General features: G+C 43.3%; 1 protein-coding gene across 1 annotated transcript in view; it reads left to right on the top strand.

Moving 5' to 3' along the window:
• ZMYND19 (zinc finger MYND-type containing 19) overlaps nucleotides 1–20,264 on the top strand; it is an 86,304-nt gene extending 66,040 nt beyond the window's left edge. The window contains exons 4-6 of the mRNA XM_029613074.1: nucleotides 3,715–3,855; nucleotides 4,120–4,300; nucleotides 19,564–20,264. Coding sequence (XP_029468934.1) covers nucleotides 3,715–3,855; nucleotides 4,120–4,300; nucleotides 19,564–19,707 — 466 coding nt within the window. The 3' untranslated portion in view covers nucleotides 19,708–20,264. The remainder of the gene's footprint in view (nucleotides 1–3,714; nucleotides 3,856–4,119; nucleotides 4,301–19,563) is intronic.
• Nucleotides 20,265–20,977: the final 713 nt, after the last annotated feature.

Below are 20,977 nucleotides of genomic sequence, written 5' to 3'. Positions count from 1 at the left end.
ATCAATCCGACTTCGATGCATCAAATGGTGCTGATGGATGCCTCCACAAAGGGTTGGGGCGTGCATGTCTCATTTCTGGACATAAGGTCTTTGGTCACCCACCGACAAAACATTTCACATAAATTTTACTGGAGCTACAGGTAGTCCTGGGGGAATTCTGCGCAGAAAATAGAGAAGACCCCAGCATGCCGTGAATGGAGCATGTCCACCTGTACAGCGGGACAAGCTCCATTCACGATGAAGATGAAGGCCTGGGCGTGTCGTTCATGGCAAAAGGGGAAGGTCCCCGTGTGCTGGGAACGATGTGCCCGGGCCATCATCTTCGCTGCGAACGGCGTGCAGGACGCGCTCCGTTTGCAGCATGCCAGTGAGAGAATGTGTGTGGGGGGAGGGGAGAGAGAGCAGGAGGTTGTGAGAGAGCATGGGTGGTAAGAGGATGGGTGGGGGTGATGCTTGAGTGTGGATTTCAGAGAGAGGGAGCCTATATGAGGAGATTGTGAAGGAGTGTGTATGAAAGGGATTGTGTGTATGTGAGGGTGCTAGTCTGTGTGAGGATGTATGTGTGAAAGAGAAAGGGAGCTTGTGTGGGTGTGTATGCAAGAGAGAAGAGGGCACTGTATTAAGGGGGTGTGTGTGTGTGTTAGGGAGCCTGTATGAAGGTGTGTATGAGTATTAGAGAGAAGGGAGCATGTGTGTGAGGGAGGGACAGTGGGAGGGGCAGTACTGAGAATGGGGTCAAACTCTGGGACTGGCAATAGAGTGGAAAGGGGTTGAGCCTAGAGGTGGAGGGGGTATACTGGCAGGTGAAGGAGTTGGGGGCAAAGTGGCCAGGGGAGTAGGGAGAGCGAGTGGAAGGGACACTTACAGTGAATTTCTAGGGAAATTCTGCCCAAAATATTTAAAATTCTGCATCTTTAATAACATCTTTCTGTATTAATTTAAAATGTAATTACTTAGACTGTTATGTAAATTGTTATTTTGACCAATATAAAGTTTGCAGAATTTTAAGTTTGTTTGGGTTTTTTTGCATTGAATTCTCCCAGGAGTAGCTACAGGTCATATGGTATGCCATTCACTCCTTCTCGCACCTCTTCAGCACAAAACATCATAATATACATGGACAATTAAGTAACCATGTTCTACATAATCAAGGAAGTCGGGTCCAATCCCAATATACTGTGCAAGGAGGCGGTGCTTACATTGGAATGGGCATTAGCCCACTCCATACGACTGCAAGCTTCTTACCTATGAGGAAAAGAAACACAGAGGCTGACTGGCTCATCATTTTTCACCCCCACGAATGGGAGCTCCATCAGGAAGTGGCATCCTCCCTGTTCAAAACATGGGGAATGCCCCGCATAGAACTCTTCACCACCAAGTGCAACATGAAGCTTCCACCGTTTTTGCTCTCTAGCTTAGGACACCTTTCTGCTTGAATGGACGGGGGAGCCTGTTGTACATGATTCCCCCTATTCCACTGATCTCTCAGGTGATCCAAAAATGCATTGTGGACAAGTCAGATCTCATAATCATAGCACCAGTGTGGCCCAGACAACCCTCCGTTCAACAACAGATCCTTCTTCCAAACAGAGTAGATCTGCTAATTTATTTTTTATTTTTAACATGTTTTGTATACTGTATATTCAGTTATGCCATCATAACTGTTTACATTAGGAGAGTGACATTAGAATTTTAGCAAATACAATTTAAAGAAAGTTGGGTAGCAATGGGGTAAAAGGGTTAGATTATATAGGGAAAAGTTTTTAGATGTCTGTTATAGAGTTCATAGTTTGATTAGTCTGTCGTAAGTTGATAGGATGGTGTCTTTGTTTTCTTTGGAGTTGTCTGGTTGGGAGTTTGTTGGTGTTGATAGTTAAGATCTTCTGAAAAAGCTCTGGTTAAAGTCAGGTTTTTAATTCTTTATTGAAAGTTTTGGTGTTAACTTGGGTTCTTACATTTAGGGGTAAGGCGTTCCATAGTGATGGGCTGGCGATGGATATAGCTAATGCAAGAAACAGGATCGCTACTGCATCCCATGCAGTATTCCCTCCATCTAACAGCATGGAGATCAAAAGGGAAGTACTTAAGCCATCTCCCTATCATGATGGCTATTCAGGACATTCTTATCTCAAGAAGGCCGTCCAAGAGAGAACTATGCAGCTAAGTAGCATAGATACTGTCAATGGTGCGACTGTCACTCGCGCGCCCCCCCCCCCCCCCCCGCCCCTTTTCTCCTTACCGGAACAACTATTGGAAAACCAACACTTGTATGTCTCCAGCTGGCAGTGTCATCCATCCCTTTTCACCTCAGCACTATATCAGCCTATCAGCCTACCAGCCTACGGTTCAAGGAACCTCCATGTCCACACATCCACTCGTTTCCCATTTCATGAGAGGTGCTCCGAGGCTTCGCCCTCCGACCTCACGCCCAGCTGTATTTTGGGACTTGAATGTTGTTCTGGAGAAACTAATGCACCTGCCCTTTGAGCTGATGCAAACTTCACCATTGAAATTTCTCACCTGGAAGGTTCTATTTCTGGTAACAGTAACATTGGCAGGGTGAGTCTATGAGCTTCATGTGCTAGTCCATTACTCACCATATCTGCAGTTCTTTCATGAGTCACTCTACAGACCCATCCATCCTTTCTTCAAAAGGTACTATAGGTTTTTTACCTTAATCAAACTGTAACGCTGCCGACTTTCTTTCCTAAGCCACATGCATCCAGCTGAGAAGCCCTACTACACACGCTGGATTGCAAGAGAGTGTTAGCCTACTATAAGCAAAGAACTAATGCACAAATAGGCATTTGCAACTTTTTCTTTCATGTTAAGCACTTTTATTTTGTTTCAACTTGTCCTGTCTCCCCCCACCTCCCTAAAAGAGGGTAGCTGAATCCTGCATTGAAATTAAAATGCTCATTGTATAGTGTGAAAAGGAAAATTTGGCAGGTTATAGTTCCAATAAATTGGTTCACTTTTCACTGCAGCTTGGGGAGACAGTGCTGTTCTAGCATTAGTTGGGTCTTGTCCTCATCTTGGAATATAAAAATCTTGCATGTTTTTGGTGTTAGAATTGAATTGGGCCAAGAACAGAATATTCACATATCCTCTTCCCACTTAAGGAAAACTTGAACAAAGAAACCTGCTTGTTTAATATTCACATTTCTACTTTACTTGGTTTTCAAACAGCAGGCACAGACTTTCTTACACTCTCGCTCTCTAAAATTTATACAGAAGATGATGAATTCTGGAATTGAAACTAAAATATGATGCCATTACTGTCCGTGTTATCACTTGGTACTTTTTTACAGGGTCGTGTTTGACATTTTCAGTTTTATTTTAATAATGTTTTAGCTGAATTTTTTTCTGTTTACCTTTTATCTGGCAGGAGTGACAGGCAGGAAAGTCTGTTCTCCCTGTTTTAGGAGACTACCTTAGGACCCTGGGGTCACTCTCTTGAGCCATTCACCCTTGAAAAGAATTTTTGGGGGAAAAAATGCAAAGTACTACTTTAGCAGATAAACAGAGGGAGACTGAATCTAAACAAAATGGCCTTTTGCTGATACTGCATAAGTAGCAGGTTTCCAGGGTTAGTTTTTAGAGACTTTTTTTTCTGATTTCTTATGCATTTTGTAGCATCAGTAAGGAAAGTTTTGTGTACATGCTCTAAAACATGTGGGCGATCTTTGTTTTTTGGGTTTTTTTTTTTCTCAGGGAAAGGCACAGAGGAGGCATTGCACCAGGATTTCAGGTGATTCATCTTAATGCAGTGACTGTGGATAATAGACTGGATAATCTGCAGTTAGTCCCATGGGGATGGAGGCCTAAAATGGAAGAAATATCAAGTAAACAAAGGTGAGGGAACTGCCAGCTTTTTAAAAATATGGGTAAAATAAATTGAAAGCTATTGTTATCCTAACCATCAAACCAGGAAGCTTTTTTGATTATGATACACTGTTTTGGAGGATTTTTCTGTTTGTTTTGAACTTGAGTTAAACACATTTGCTATGAAGCTTCTCTGTTGCAAGCCTGTCTTTCTGTATGGTCTCTTGCCTCCTAGTAGCAGGCAGCATAATGTGCCATGACTTTTCATTAAATGTCTTTATTTGATTATTTAAGGGAGCAGAGTTTATATTGGCTGGCCATTCAGCAGCTTCCTACAGATCCCATTGAGGAGCAGTTCCCCGTTCTGAACATCACACGTTATTATAATGCAAACGGAGACGTTGTGGAAGAAGAAGAGAATTCATGCACTTACTACGAGTGTCATTACCCTCCATGCACAATAATAGAAAAACAGGTGTGTCTAAACAAAGGGATGGAGGTTGAGTACTGGGTTTTCCATGCAAAGTATACCCTAAATCTCTACAATAAACTGAAGAATTAAATGGCAGGTAGAGCACCAGTTTGAGGGGAGGGGAGGGTGTGGAGGGTTTCCTGTAACCAGCAACCATTGGAGTGCATTGGTTAAGCTGTATCTTTTTTTCTTGATTAAATATTTTGTCATTTTGGGGGTTGGAGGAAGAGGCATTGGTTGGTGGGTAGTATTTTCAGAATAGGAAGATACGTTTCCATATTCCTACTGGTGTTGGAGTGCAGTAAGCCTATGATGGTACTTCCAAGCTGTTACATTGAAATAAGTCCTTTTGATAAGGAAGAAAAAAATTATGCGACTTGTGGAACCCTGCCAAATCTTCGTTTGATTCCTCATTTGTTTTATTGGACTTACTAATGATTCCTGGATGATGATTAAATGGCTTTACAAATTATACTTCCCTTTCACATTTAGGTACTGCTGAGTGACATGTCTGAATTTCAGGCTGTGTTCTCTTCATAGGCACTTTGCTGGTAACTGCCTCATGTCATGTGCAGAAGAAGAAAACGAGAAATACAGCTACCATTGCACTCAGTACCTAAGAACAGAAAGTGACATGGGACTAGTGAAGCTATGCTCATATGACCTAGACATGGAGCAGAAGCATGCTTGCAGCTCAGAGATCTTGTAAAGTTCACATAATATTTCTCTAGTATCATAGGAAAAAATGAAGCCTCCTTTCCAAAATGGCTGGCTGTACCTCTTTTCTCCTGCATTTGTACTGTATTTCTTCCCCATGCCTCTCTAGACTTGGTGCAAGCAGCTCATCCATCACATGATATGGTTGGGAAAATTTAGGTTTAGTTCATACCTTTTCACTGGTAGCTCAAGGCGAGTTACATTTGAGGTATTATAGGCATTTCCCTGTCCACAGATGGCTTAGATGGTAAGGTTGTACCTGAGGCAATAGTGTGAAGTGACTTGCCTAAATTTAGAAGTAGCAGGATTTTGAGCCCTAGTTCTGAGCCTGCTGTCCTAACTACTATATTCCTCTCTTCCAGAATTGATTAGGTCTGGTTTTCAAGTTCACCTTGTTCTTAGATCAGATGAATAGCTCATGAATATTCATTATGGATATCAAGTAGACACACAATAGTATCATACTTTCATACTTGGATCTTTTCTTTAATCTTAAACAGTTTATAGCTGACCATAATTCTTGTGCAGCACTGAGGCTACAGACCAGTGGACATGCTCTTACGAATGATAGAAATGTTTACTGTCCAGCATGTCTGATATTTGTAGTATATAGCCTGCTGCATGAGAATTGCAACATAATCTGTGGTTGAGGTTACTCCTGCTCTAATCATCTGGTATAAAACCAGGTGTAGTATCACAAACCTTTAAAATGAATAAAATAAAAAAAAGCTCCCTAGTTATAAAACAGTACTTGCTGGATTCTTTCACGCCATCTTATTGGTGTTCACAGTGCACTTGAAGTGTTAAGATTTCCTAAAGCCCTTTCTCAGTTGACAAGCAGGGCTAAATTTGCCATGACCTGTGGGTGATGTCATCCTAGTGCTGTTTAAGTTCATAGAGCTTTTGCTGTTCTGTGCATGTGTGGGAATTCCCTCTTGAGCCCCCCCCTTTTTTTTTTTTTGTCCAAGTATCAGCATGGAAATGCACCCTTTCTCTCTTGATATCTTTCAGAACATTTGCTCTCTTACAGGTTTTTTTCAATTAAGTTGCTTTGCTACATTAGCCCTCCAAACAGTACTTTAAGTGCTATTTAAGAAAAATTATTTTTACAAGATATCTGGTTTCAAGAAGCCCACAGTTAGCTTCAAAAACTGTGGGTGTGGGAGGACCGTGTCTATTATGGATCAAAATATCATTGGTTACCAATACGTTGGATTAAATCACGACTAAGCAAATTGCTGCCACTGTGGCTGGATGTCTCTACTGTCCCAGAAGTTCAAGGTTTGGAAAATGGAGGAACTGTAAGTCTCTGAAGAGCTGCAGTCTGTCCTCCCAAAGTGGAGCCTCATTATGCTCCCTGGGTGCTGAGTTAAAGGAGGAGCAAGAAGAATTCTCAGGGTCTAGCAAACAAAAAGCCATTGATATGTGCTACTAAGAAAAGCGCCACTCTTTGAAGTTGGCAGTGCAACCAGCTCCAAAAAGGGCAAAGAGAATACTGCTGATGCACCTTGAGCTTCAGAACAAGCTGCTACATTGTTGATGCTCTGGAACTGTGGAGCTTCTGATTAGATATTCACTAGATCACCAATTACTTATATACAAATGGAAGCTTTTCCAAGGGCAACAGGAGATATTCATTTAGTCCCCCCACCAATGTATAGAACAATATCACCATCTAGGTTATTGGAGCAAGTCCTACATCTGGGTATGCCGCATCCCATTTGTTCTGTGGTGCCCTTGATATCTAACCAGCCTCTGGAGCAAGTTTTCAAAGTACAGAGGATGTGCAAGGAGATTTTATCATGGTATCCAAAGACTAAGATCCACCTCAAATGCCTGGCCGGCATTTAGAACAAGTGGTAGAGTTGGTGAAGACTTTTTTGTCCTTAGCTGCCAGAAAATTTAAAAAAAGTCAACCTCTTTTCCAAAACATCAGATTTACTTTTGCAGGAAGGAGTCCCAGTAACCCCTGACCAGACAGGTACTCCAACAGAACCCCCACAAGGAGGTTCTAATCCCCAGCATTCACCTGCACTGGAGTCAAGCCAGTTGGAGGATCTACACCAATACATCCCTCTGAGGTACCCAAAGACCCTTCAGTTGCTCACTTCATCATTGGGGTCTTAGATTAGTGTTCCCTCTCTAGAATCTGAGGAAGGTTCCTTCAAACCCTTACCAGAACATCTAGAACAGTGGTTCTCAACCTTTTTCCTATCGTGACACACCGGACAGGCCACACTCACGTGTGACACGCTCATTACAATTCATGGCAGAAATAAAAAGTAAAGGTCCAGTAATTATTTTTATTGTTTAAAATGACACAAGGAAAAGATACATATTCTGTCTGAACAGAAATTGCATAAATAGTAAACATCCCACACCAAAACAGCACCAATTTCTAGCATTTAAACAGTAACCACCTTACCTAAGAAAAGGCAACACTGAAATATTACACCAGGCCTTAAGACACCAATACATCTCCTATTAGGAAAACGGACCAAGTCAGGCTGCTATAGGGCCCTACACAGAAACTACACACCCACAGAAAACCTCACCTGAGTCGCATGTACTCACACTCACCTAACAAAGAATAAAGAGACCAAAACGCATAACTAGAAGCATGCAGAAAAAACTGAATTGGAAACTGCAACAAGCCAGAGTCTCTGTATGCAGTGTAATAAAGGAAAAAAAACATCACCCATCCTTATAAAACAAATCAAGAAATATAAAATCAGTAGCAGTAAAATCATACTAACAAAAAGAACAGATAGTTTCGAAACAGTTGATGAGTGGAATATCCAATTAAAAACTCAAAAAAATTTCTAGATACTAATAAAATATTTCAAAATAGCAGACACAAAGACCCAGTAATGAAAAATAAGGATACAAAAATGTTTTTGCTCTGCATATCTGGAAACGTTTGATATCCAGGTGTCCTGAGATTGTTTTTTTGAATTAGCAGGAGGAGGGGTGGTTTGCTTGGCACTTTCTCCTGTGTCACATACCAGCGCTCGCTCTCACACTGGCTCTCAATTACACACCTATACACATATGCTCTCAGTCACTCACATATACACATGCTTTTTCTCTCACTTATATAGGCTCTTAATTACACATTTCCTAGCGTGTAGCAGATGGACTCAGGACCAGTGGGTAATACCCACTGGTCCTGATATAGTGTACTCCTGCTAGTAGTTGGAGACGGATCAGATTTCAATCTGTCAGCCCCTAGTACATATACCCCTGCAGGAAGTGCAGCTCTTCAGTATTTTCTGTCTCCATAGCAGTTAGGGACTATCTGCACGCTCTCACAGCGTTAGAACCAAATTTAAAGAAACCTACCTGAAGACGAGCCCCGCTCTCCTGCAGTGATACCTATAATCCATTGATGGATACTTATATCCATCAATAACCTGCTCTCAAGCCTTAATTTAATCCTCAATTCCAATAAAACAGAAATACTCCTCATCTCACAGGACGGCAACTATGCAATGACAAACCCGATCCCCACCAGTCAACCAACCTTTTCTTCTCAAGTAAAACCTCTGAGTCATCATGGACAATCAATTAAACCTAAAGAGATTTATCAATACTAAGGAGGGCTTTTTTAAATTACAAGTCCTAAAATGACTCAGACCACTCCTCCACTTCCAAGACTACCGATCGGTACTTCAAACAATCATTTTCTCAAAAACAGATTACTGCAATTCTCTTTTACTCGGACTCCCAGCTAACACCATTAAACCCCTACAAATGCTACAAAACACCTCAGCCAGGATTCTAACTAAGACCAACAAAAGAGACCATATTACACCTATCTTGAGGAACCTACATTGGCTCCCAATCAAGTTCAGAATCATATACAAAGCACTATCGATCATTCACAAAACTATCCACAATCTCATTCCTCTGGAACTAAACATCCCACTACGCCACATTTACCCTCCAGACCGATAAGAGCAGCATATAGAGACACTCTCCTTGTCCCACACTCCAAAACCTCTCTAAGTAAACGAGCTATGTCCACAGCAGGTCCTGCACAATGGAACTCTCTTCCTCCAGAACTACGGTTGGAACAATGCCCGATCACTTAAAAAAAAAAGACTAAAAACTTGGCTATTTGAACAAGCATTCCATTTATATTAATGACGTACCTCCATTATCTCCGTTACCAGTCAACAAGCTAATCTTTCCAAACTATCTACTCAGACTATCCATAATTTAGCAACCCAACTCTACAGTCCATCTTGCCAAGCTTACTCAGTGTACCCGGACATTAAATTAATTCCAATACGTACCTTGATCCTTAGCCAGACTAGACTAGGCTCAAACATTTTAATCAATTCGTTAATCATTCTTTTTCGTTGCTCCCCATTTTATCTTATCCAAGTTCTACGCCCTGTTCTATGTAATTGCATTCTTACATGCGTTTTTCCGTTATAATGTAAACCGAGATGATATGTAATTTCTTACATGAATCCCGGTATATAAAAATGTTAAATACCCTCGGGTCCCTACCCCAGTTGAAATTCCCGAGGTGATTTCTGTGGTCCCTTGGAGGTAAGCCTCGGTCCAGTGGCTGAATCACAGCAAGGACCTAGCCCCCGATCCTCGGGCGCGGCCGAGAGGCGGCGGTGAAGGTATTTGCCCTCTCCCCCCGCAGACAGAGACCGCCCGGGACGAAACCGGGAAGCACCAAAGACAAGGTAAGGTAGAAATCTTCTGCTTGAATCTGGTCTCAGAGGATCGAGGAAGAGCACAGGTCACCGGCCGGGACCAGTGCCACCGGGTTGATCCGCCCTAGCAGGGCCAGGCCTCAGCTATTTCCAAGGGTCTACCCACGTGGAGACCCTCAGAGGGGGTCGCCATCTTGGCCCTATTCGCTTCGCCGTTCAGCCCGAGCGCACAAAACCGAGCTAGGCGCACAAAGCACTTGTGCGCATAGACTTACCCGCACATAAAACCTTGTGCGCATAAGTTGCACGCACAGAGCTTGGGCGCACAACGCACACGCTCATCTTAAGCGCACCAGAGCGCATAAGAGTTTACGCGCAGACAGTCATAGCACCACCAGAAACAAGGATAAAGGCTCAAAGCCTCTGCCCAGCATGCCACATCAGTCGCACAAAGCGAGGAGGCAGACGCCCTGGGAGATCCAGTTCAGGGCCGAGTACTAGCTCCTCAGGGAGTACCCCGAACCTAGCAGATCCCAGTGGGACCTCCCCATAGATGGGGACCCCCAGGGAACCGGTTGCCCCTCAGCTTGGATCCAGCGTCGATCTCATGGGTGGAGTTCTTCAAGGGTATTCACGCCTTTGTTCAAATGCAAACTGAACCTCCAGCTGGTCAGCCACATGCTCTGCCAGAGGCATGTGGCTGACCAGCCTGTGCCTGGGCCCTTCAAGGCCCAGGCACAGGCTTCCACTACCCAGAAGCCCCACCTATGAGGACTCTGACATCTCTGAAGAGGAAGCTGAGCCCCTAGAAGGGGAGCTCCCCCTGGGGACAGAGCCTCACCGAACCATGAGACACTTCTTCACAAAGGACGAGCTCCCGGCCCTGGTCACCCAATGTCTGTCGGAGCTCGCTATCCGGGCCTAGGTACTTCAGGGGATCCTAAACAGAACCCCCTGCTGGAAGGTCTTCAGCAGACCTCTCTCCATTTCCCTCTGTTACAAGTGGCACAACAGCTGATCGGGGCATTCCATTCCAGGTCAGAGTCCACATTCAAAGGGGGACGAGCTTTGGCAGCCATGGACCCGGCGACCAAAGACCACCTTGCATGCCCAAGAGTTGATGCCATGGTCTGCATGGTCTCTAAGCGCACCACTATCCCAGTAGAGGGAGGAGCAGCGCTCAAGGATGCATACAACTGGCGTCTGGAATCCATCCTCAAACAGTCATTTGTCGTAGCTGCTATGTCTCTACAAATTGCGGCCTGCTGCACAGTGGTGACACGTGCCTGCTTATCCCAAACCAGGAACAACACCCCGGGAGAAGACATGGAACCAGCAGTATCATTACTCGTGGACGCTGCCTCCAACCTAGTGCGTACAGCGGCCAGAGGAGTGTCATTTGTGGTGGTGGCCAGAAGGCAACTCTGGCTCCGAAGCTGGTCGGCCGACGCATCTTCCAAAACGCGCCTCACAAGGATGCCCTTCAAAGGATCCCTCCTGTTTGGCAGCGAACTAGAGACATTAGCCGACAAATGGGGCGAGTCCCCAGTGTCGCGCCTGCCGGAGGATAAAACGAAGAGAAACCAGCAACTCTTCCCCAGGCCCTCCAGGGGCAGAAGTTCACAGTGCTTCAACCCTTACAGGAACAACTATCAAGCGCCCCGCCCTACGAGCAGGAACCAGTCCTTTCGGAACAAGCACAACAAGAGGGGTACCAGCTTGGGTACAGGCCCCAGCCGCACCCCACAATGAGATTCAGCCGACCAGTCCAAGGGAAGAAGCCATAGGGGGCAGACTAGCCCTATTCTACCGCAGATAGGTCGAGAACTTCGGACAAGTGGGTCCTAGCCATCATTCGGTAGAGGGGTACTACCTGGATTTTCTACGTACCCCTGCCACGACCTCTTCAAGAGGGCTGCAGTGGAAGCTACACTGTCCAGACTACTGGCCCTCGAGGCCATAACCCCAGTGCCTCCACAAGAAATAAATACTGGTCATTATTCCATCTATTTTATCGTCCTCGAGAAAGAGGGAACATTCAGGCCCATCCTGGACCTCAAGTCTGTCAACCGCCACCTGAGGATTCCCCGCTTCCGCATGGAAACCATGCAATCCGTAATAAGGGCAATACAACTGGGAGAGTTTCTCACATCCCTGGATCTTTAGGAGGCCTACCTACACATCCCAATTCATCAGGAACACCAGCGTTACCTACACTCCCAGTTGTAAACTTACATTCATGCTCTCTCAAAGGCAGGCTCTCAATCACAGACATAATCTTTCACATATACAGGCTCTCAGTCACACACAATGCTATCTCTCACACACATATACACACGCTTGCTTGCTCATTCACTCCCTCTTCCCAACCCTAATCTCCTTCATTTTCAGCCCTCGTGGAGGAGTCCCATGGGCCGCGGGGGGTTGGCGCTCTTCTTCATTTTCCTCCAAGCTGTACTGTGCCTCTCTTCTGTTCTTCGGTCTGATTCTGACCACACTAGCATGGTCTCTTCTTCCCGCGCACGCACCCGATGCTCTCCATTTCCTCTTCCGGGCCGCGGGGGGGGCGGCTGGAAGAAGAGACCATGCCGATGCCACTGACTCCAACTGTCCTGCCGCATTCCGCCCGGGCTGACAGCATTTTAAGCCCGGGCGGAGGAGGACCGGGGAGCAGCTGGGTCAGCAGGGGACAGGGAAGTGTGGCGACACACCGTGTTCTTGGCGACACACTGGTGTGTCTCGATACACCGGTTGAGAACCACTGGTCTAGAACACTCATTTCCACCTGAGGAGCTCTCATTCCAGGTTTCTGGATAAATTGGGTGATATGCTGGAATTAATGTTTGTAAGGATGACGCTGGTGCAGAGGTCTCAAGCTTTCTCCAAACTTTAGATAACCTGGTGGAGGCAGCAGCCATTCTAATCCATTTTACAAGAGTTACAAACAATGTGGGAGAATCTGCTTTCCTGAACCCAGTAGCCAGGAAATTATACCTACATAAGACTTGCCATACTGGGTCAGACCAAAGGTCCAAGCCTAGTATCCCAGTTTCCAACGGTAGCCAGGCCAGATCACAAGTACCTCGCAGGATCCCAAGGGGTAAATAGATTCCAAGCTGCTTATCCTAACAATAAGCAATGGATTTCTGCAGATCTATCTTAATGGTTAATGGACTCTTCCTCCATGAACTAGTTTTTTTTAAACGCAGCTACACTAGTTTTCACCACATTCTCTGGCAACAAATTCCAGAGCTTAATTATGCGCTGAGTAAGAAAATATTTTCTTACTAGTTTTATAGCCAAAAAAAACTACAAGTTTTGGGGAAATACAGTTAACTCAGCAATCAGTGTCAGTCTGCTCTTAAGAGTGAAGGAAACAAATATTTTCAAATATTCCACCAGAGATGGTAAAAGGTGTCGCAGAGCTCCATGCTTAATGTAAGTATGTCTGCCCATAAGTTTGACATGAGTCAATACTTGATTGCATACAAAAAGTGAAGCCTGCCCTTCTGGTTATAGCAGTTCTGCATACCTGTACCGGCTCCTAGATGCAAAAGAATGTATATACCATCTTTTAAATTCATTTTCGAGGCGTTCGGTACAGTAACCTGTTCCTCCTCCGCCTCCATTGGAGCACATTAGGTGACTTGTTTGAGAGCCAGTAGTTTGCATGACGATATCCACGATTAGTGAATGTCCTCTACCTGGGAGATCTTTGAGGACAAAATCAAAGAGCAACATATGGAAATACAGTCCACCGGCTATACCCTGCTACACTTTCTTAAAAGGTCATAATTCCAGAGATGCACCTGCTGGCAACTTCAGTGGTACTGGATCCAGCCTTAACTTCCACAATAGTAACAACTTCCGACTAGAAGTCAGCAATGTGAATTCCGCCAACCAAATGCAACACAACAGGGGTAGCTTAAACATGGATCGTTTTTGACCAGTTTCCCAACCAACCTCTTAACCTATTCAGGATGGGGGAGAATTTTTCTCCTTGGAAGAATGGTACAAGATTGCTAAAGACCACTGGGTTCTCAAGATTGGTGAATCTGGATACCACTTACCTTTCTCAAGCTTCCCATGCTGCCTAATTACTCAGTCTTCAATCCAGATCAGTTTTGTTCGGTGCAGTTCTGCCTGGAATTGGAGTCTTTCCTCAATCAGTGAGTGGTAAAATCTGCTCTGCCCAGCGATTCTACTCAGACTATTTCCTTAACCCCAAGAAAACCAAGGGATTGAGTCTTGTATGTAAGAATGAACATTTACATTGAAATCAGCCAAGTGTGCTGTGGCGATCAAAAAAGCAAACAATGTTAGGAATTAGAAAGGGAACAGAAAATAAAATGGAAGATGTCATAATGCCTCTGTATCCCTCCATGGTGAGGCTGCACCTTGAATACGGAGTGCAATTCTGGTCACCGCATCTCAAAAAGGATATAGCTGTGCTGGAGAGTGCAGAGAAGGGCAACCAAAATATGGGGCATGGAACAGCTGCCCTATGAGGAAAGACAAAGTTAGGGCTCTTTATTTTGGAGAAGAGACAACTGAGAGGAGGATATGATAGAAGTCTAAAAAATCATGAAAGGACTTGAACAAGTTAATGCAAATCAGTTATTTACTCTCTCAGATAATAGGAAGGACCAGGAGGCACTCCATGAAGTTACCAAGTAGCTCATTTAAAACAAATTGAAGTAAATTCTTTTTCACTCAGCACAGTTAAACTCTGGAATTCATTGCCAGGGAATATGGTTTCAGCAGTTAGTGTTACTGGGTTTAAAAAAGGTTTGGAAAAGTTCCTAGAGGTTAAATCCACAAACTGCTATTACGGTAACTAATAAGCAAAAGTAGCTTGTGATCGATCTAATGTTTGCGTACTTGCCAGGTACCTGTGACTTGGATTGGCCACTGTTGGAAAGAGGATACTGGGCTTGATGGACCCTTGGTCTGACCCAGTATGGCATTTATGTTCTTTTGTAACAAACCTTTGGGAGAAGTTCAAAATGAGTTCCTTTCAGGCAGGGGAATGGTTGTGTGCTCTGTATGTGAATGCTGCCTATGTTCACATACTCATCAGTCCTTTCCACTAGCATGGTCACTGCTTTCTTGTGGCCGCCTCTTTAGTGTAGCACAGAGTACTACACTTTGGTCTATCAGCAGCATCAAAGGTCTTTACCAAATTCCTAGCTGTAATAGCAGTGCACATCTATTAGGGGATCCTTGTCTTCCCTTAACTGGAAGACTGGCTAGTGACCATGACTTCCCAGGAAGGGGTACTGACCTTGCTGTAGAAGTCAATTTCAGTTGTCAGGATTTCTAGTAAAGAAAGTCCATTGGGACATGGATAGACACTCTGAAAGAGCATTTATTCTGATAGATCAAGTGAACACTCTGGGGTCCTTTGTTCATTTATTACTGATCATAAATCAGGCAACAGCCAGGGAAGTTCTGGGTCACATGGCCATGGCAAGGCATATAGTTTCACAAACCCACCTTTACATGCGACTTCTGCTTCCAATGGGATAAGTTAATTCAGCCTTTGACAATAGTGAATGTCTTGCAAGAAATAAAAAGATGCTTCACTGGTGGCTGGACCCCTTCATCCTTCCAAGAGGGGACCCACTCTGTCAGCTTCCTTATCAAGTGGCATTGGCAGAACTGCCTCCAAGGAGTGGGGGAGACTATACAGGCCCCTTTTGAACTCAAGGGGCTTTGTCTTTTTGCTAACTACAGTTTCAGATGAACTTTCTGGAACTGCAAGTGAGCACATATGCTCTCATATATCTCCTAGGGCAGACGAACCTTCTCAATTCAGATAACAAAGTAGCCATGTTCCACATGAACAAACAAAGGTGGCATGGTACCCTCTGTCGGGAGCTAATAAAGAGATGGGAATGGGCCTGCTACTACCACTGTCCTGCAAACAACCTGCCTTCAGGGATCACTAGCATTTTAGCAGACTGAGTTAGCAAAGTATTTCATCTTCACAAATGGTTCCTGCAGCATTCAATGGCTGTTTAGGTGACTGTTTCATCCATTAATAGACTTCTTTGCATCAGAGGAAAACGGGTGGAAATCTTTTCCTCCATTCTTTCCATGGAACTCAGATCCTCTCAAAACACTTTCCTGCTCAGCAGATCTCATGTATGCTTTTCCATGAATTCCACTTATAGCCAAAACTGTGCAAAAAGTGCTTAGAGACAAAGTCTGCCTGATTTTTCTTGTTGCACTAGCATGGCCCAGACAAGTGTGGTTTGTGTACCTGGTACAACTGTCCAATAGCCCTCCAATTCATCTCCTGACGGATCCATCCTTATTGACTCAAGAAGAGGGATATCTATTATCCAAACCTTCCACCCTCAACTTGACACTCTGGATGTTGAGCATTCACTAATTTCCCCATTTTACTTACCTGAAGAAGTGCAGATCATAATAGTGTACACCAGCAAGCAGTCACCTAGGAGAGTTTAGGGATTTAAATTAAAACTTCTCCATGTTGGTGTCAAATTCCTTTGACACATTTACTTGTGAACCAACAGAGCTACTTAAGTACTTGCTGTCTTTGTTCCTCAGGTCTCAGAACTTTGTCAGAGTATGTTTTAGTGCCATAGCCTACATAGTCAAACTGAGGATAGACCAATATCCACTCATCCATTGGTATCCAAGATCATGAAAGGTTTATGGCATATAAAACCTCCTGTCCCATGGAAGCTGAACATAGTTCTAGCACAACTTATAAAGCCACCAGTTTAGTCCTCTTATCTCATATTTCTGACATGGAAAGTATTATTGCTTGTTGCAACCATGTCTGCTGGAAGAGTTGGTGAGATCCAGGCTTTAGTTCATTAGTCTCCTTATGCATTTCTTCCACAATAGAGGTACTCTATACCCAACCAAAGTTTCTACCAAAGGTAGTCTCAGCTTTCCATATTAATCTAGCTATCGTGTTACCTATATTCTTTGAGGCCATAGGCACATAAAGGTGAAAACTCTTCATTCCTTAGACTGTAATAGAGCATTGGCTTACTATAGGAAAAGAACTCTGCCACATTGTCAGGCCTTGCAATTATTCGTCTCTTTTGATCCTAACTGACTGGGCATAGCAGTTTGCTATTAGCTAGCAGACTGTAGTGCATGTTACGCATTAACAGGCCTGTAGACTACAGACTCAATAAAAGCTCATTTTAGATAGCCATGGCTGTGTTGAGGCTCATCTGTGAGCTGTACCTTTTGAAGACATCTGCAAAGCTGCACCTTGTTTGTCACTGCACATCTTTATCCCATTACTATGGGGATAATCTTTCAAAGAGCAAGAGTAAATTCAGACAAGCAGTCTTGTGTAGCCTGTTCACGCAATAGTCCATTCTTCACAGTGAGAGCTGGGCTGCTTATTTAGTAAATGCTTCACTGCAGCTCACAGCTTAATGCATACAACATATGGCTAATTCAGCCCTGCTGATCAGATAAAACAAGTTTGCTTACTGTAAATGGTGTTCTCTGTGGACACTGGATGAATTAACCATGCTAAATACCCACCCGTCTCCCTGGAGTCAACCACCTAAATCTAAAATTGACTGAGAGGGCTTTCAAGGCAGTGCCTGTATGGGAATTCCCCCGCATGCTCTGTGAGCTTAGCGAAGGGTACATTTGGTGCTTTCGAATGCCATCACCTAGGTCATGGCTAATTCATCCTTTTTCCTATTGAACACCATTTATGGAAAGCAAACTTTTGCTGTATGCTCACTAATTGTTGCACTAAAGATGTGTCCATATTCAGATCCACTACACTGCTCAAAGAACAGAGCTATGAAATCCTGAGATCCACTGAGGGGTCCAAGATGGTGGATCTGAGCAGATGGGAGTGAGGCTGCTATGTCGGCTTGTTTTCCACAATCACCATAATGCCGCATACTGCGAGGAAGAGGTGAGCTAAAGAACACGAAGCACTACCTGTTCCCTCTGTTTTACCTAATTGGGGCCCGATGGACGCTTATGTCTGGGAAGCAAGTACTCCGGGAGTCGGGAATCCCCAGACCGGTCGTCATTGGGAATCTGCCCCTGCCAAGGATCCATTAGTGCTCCCAAGGGACATGGACATGTGGAAAAAGTATCTAACTCAGTCCCTGAAAATTCCTGAGCCTGCATTACCAATGATGTCTAGAGTTTACTATATTTATTTATATAAGAAGACTCTGGCTATGAGGAAAGGAGTAAAGTACTTCAACCAGTATTTCCTGATTCAAATCTTACAAATATTTTGGAAACCACACTTATTTATTTATTTATTTAGTTTTTTTATACCGATTTTCCTGCATAGAATGCATATCAAACCGGTTTACAATGAAACAGAATAAGCAGGAAGTAAAATTCCTTAGTCTAATACATTTAAACGTCAATAATGAAATAATTTTAAACAAAGCAAAAAGCTAAACAACATTAATAAAAGTTAAATTATTAACAAAAACATAAATACAATTATATTAGGAGCATAAAGGTTAGCACGAAGGGGAGCACAAAGGGGAAAACCCCTGTGTCGCGCGACACCTGGTGTAATAGCGCTGTTAATCGGGTCGCCGCTGGCTGGTCGTCATGACGTCAGGGGGGGCGGGTCTTCACATCGCTGATTTTCTCTTTTTACATCTCATTTCATTTTTACTATTTTTTTGGGTCTTTTTCTCACAAGATGTAGTTTTCTTTAAGTGCCCGATGGTAGTGGGCTGCCCCTCTGTAACAGCGCCTGGTGGAATAGCGCCGTTAATCGGAACTAGAACTAGTGTTATCTTCAACGTTGATCGCTTCATTCTTGTTGGAATCTGATAAGGACTGGATACTACGGACGTCCTTTCGTCTTCGATCAGAGCTCTTTCTGGGCTTAAAAATTAGTGCATATCCAGGTCGACTCAATCGAGGAGAAAAGTTTCTTCAATTGAGGCCCTTACAATTTGGGGCCTTTTTCCTGTTGAAATTCCCATGTAAATGTATAATCAAGTTTCAGGATAATATTTTCTAGGAATGTGCAATCGTTTTTCCCGAATTAGGCAATTTCAACAATGGTTTGGGAGAACCGAAAAAAGTTCGAATTTTTTCCAAAATTTAGGAAAAAATTCATTTTCAGATTAGTGCGCGCTAATGTGAAAATCAGGGCCCCTGAAAAAAAAAACCCCGAACCGCGGGAAAAATAAAATTCCCGCGGGGGGGCCCAGAAATGAAGCCAGACACTATATTTAGACCCGAAGCACATCTCTAATATTTTCATGCTTTTTTTTACCTCAGCAAGCTTTCTGACTTCTTGAAAGAGAAAATGTCTCCTGTTAGTTCTTCTCCTTTGGCTACTGAATGAGTATTTAAAGGCTACAGCTCTATTTGATCGTGAATATGCTTTCTGTATCAGATCCTTATTTTCCTATTAAATATTCCTGGTTGTGCTTGGATCCCTCTTTGGATAAGGACTCTGTATGCAGAATATTTATGATATAGTTCTTATTTCCTTTTTTATGTATTTTTTGGTCTGCTTACAAATAAAGTTGATTGCTTGAAATGTAACTAGAAAATTTAAAAAAATTATTAAAAAAACCCCCCAGAGATCCAGGGTTCAGTCTGCCTACAGTACACTGACCTGCAGCAAGTCTTTCCCCTATTGAATTTTTAGTCTTTGGAAGGGAAGGGTAAAAATTTTGTAATAGTATCATTTAAGCCATAGAAATAGTTTACACATTGTATAGAAACGTTAGAGAGGATAAGTCTCTCTGTTTCAATTTTCAGAGCTATGAGGTAATGTTCAACAAAATTCTTACCTACTAAAATAGCTTCTAGGATGTGGATATTCAGTGACTTAAGCTGTAAAGATAACTATTTTGGTTTTCTTTCTAGTTACGGGAATTTAACATCTGTGGTCGATGCCAGGTGGCACGGTACTGTGGATCCCAGTGCCAACAGAAGGACTGGCCGGCGCATAAAAAGCATTGTCGGGAGAAGAAGCGGACATCCCAACATGAGCCTGAGCCTGAGCGATGACTGGGCAGGTCAGGTGCTGCACATGCCTCTCTGCAGCATGGACAGACTACTATATATATATATTTTTTTTTTGCACAGCAATGACAAGACTGGTTATTGACGCCCGAGGCACTGAAGAGTTACCTGTAATGCTTGACTAAAATAACTGTATGAACTAACACAGCTTGGACTGAGACTTCATAAGGGGATGGACCACCTGTTTTAGTATTATCTTCACAAGCAAAGGAATACTGTGAAGACCCCGGGCAGGAAGCTTCTAATTATTTATATGTTAATATGTTTGTAAACTCTTGTACAGTTTTTTATGTTAGAAATTGTAAAATTAGAAACTCATTTAAAGTAATGTTGAAATGAGAAACAAAACTCTCTCCTTCCTCTGACTGTGGCCTATGAGTGAGTAAAAAGTCATCAAGCAATGCTTTTGTGGCTTTTCCTCTGGTGTGGCTTAAACTTGTACATCTCTGCCAGGTTCAAGGGACAGCGATACACCATCATCCGTTCTCTTTGAAAACCATTCTGCATGGAAGTACAGTAATTTAAAAAAAAAAAAAAAAAAAGGAAAAAGTAAAGCGTTCAAATGATCTGTTGTCTGTGCTTTTTATCTTTTCTTCATCTTAGCAAGGTATGCAGGATGAACTTGGTACCACACAGAATTTTTTTTCTTTTTTTTTTTTAAACTTGTGAACAGTGAAAAAACTCCAAGGCTTCAGCTCTTGTAGCTGCTTTCTCATCTTGTATGCAGGTGTGGAAAAATCTCAGGTTACTGGTTGCCAGTTAATAGTAGAAATTGGGGATATTCTTTGAAACTAACAGCCGGTAGGTTTAAAATAAATTGGAGAATTTTTTTTTTCCCCCACTCAGTGCACAATTAAGCTGTGGAATTTATTGCTAGAGGCTGTGGTCAACAAAAAAACAGTGGTGTTTAAAAAGGTTTGGAGAAATTCCTGGAGGAAAAGTTATTAACTAGGTCTGATGTAATATAAAACCCTTGCTAAAATTGGAGTTAGATTTTAACTTGGGTTTTATTTAATGTGTGCCTTAATGCTGTCCCTGTGGGCTGCAGGAAGCTAATGACTTGCAAATAGACCAGGAGTGTTATATATTTAAAAAAAAAAAAAAAAAAAGCCTGGCTGGAATAGAATGCCCCAAACCCCCTGCCACACATCTCCTAAAATACAAGTAAACTGCACTGGAGTAGAAACTCCAAACCCCTCTAGACCCCTATTATTCTTCCACATTCCAATTGGAGAAGACCCCTTACCTCTCCTTG

The sequence above is a fragment of the Rhinatrema bivittatum genome, chromosome 8 (assembly GCF_901001135.1).
Source record: "Rhinatrema bivittatum chromosome 8, aRhiBiv1.1, whole genome shotgun sequence".
Classification (NCBI taxonomy): domain Eukaryota; kingdom Metazoa; phylum Chordata; class Amphibia; order Gymnophiona; family Rhinatrematidae; genus Rhinatrema; species Rhinatrema bivittatum.
Note: the sequence above shows the minus strand (reverse complement) of the source record. Positions and strands in the feature narration are given on the sequence as shown.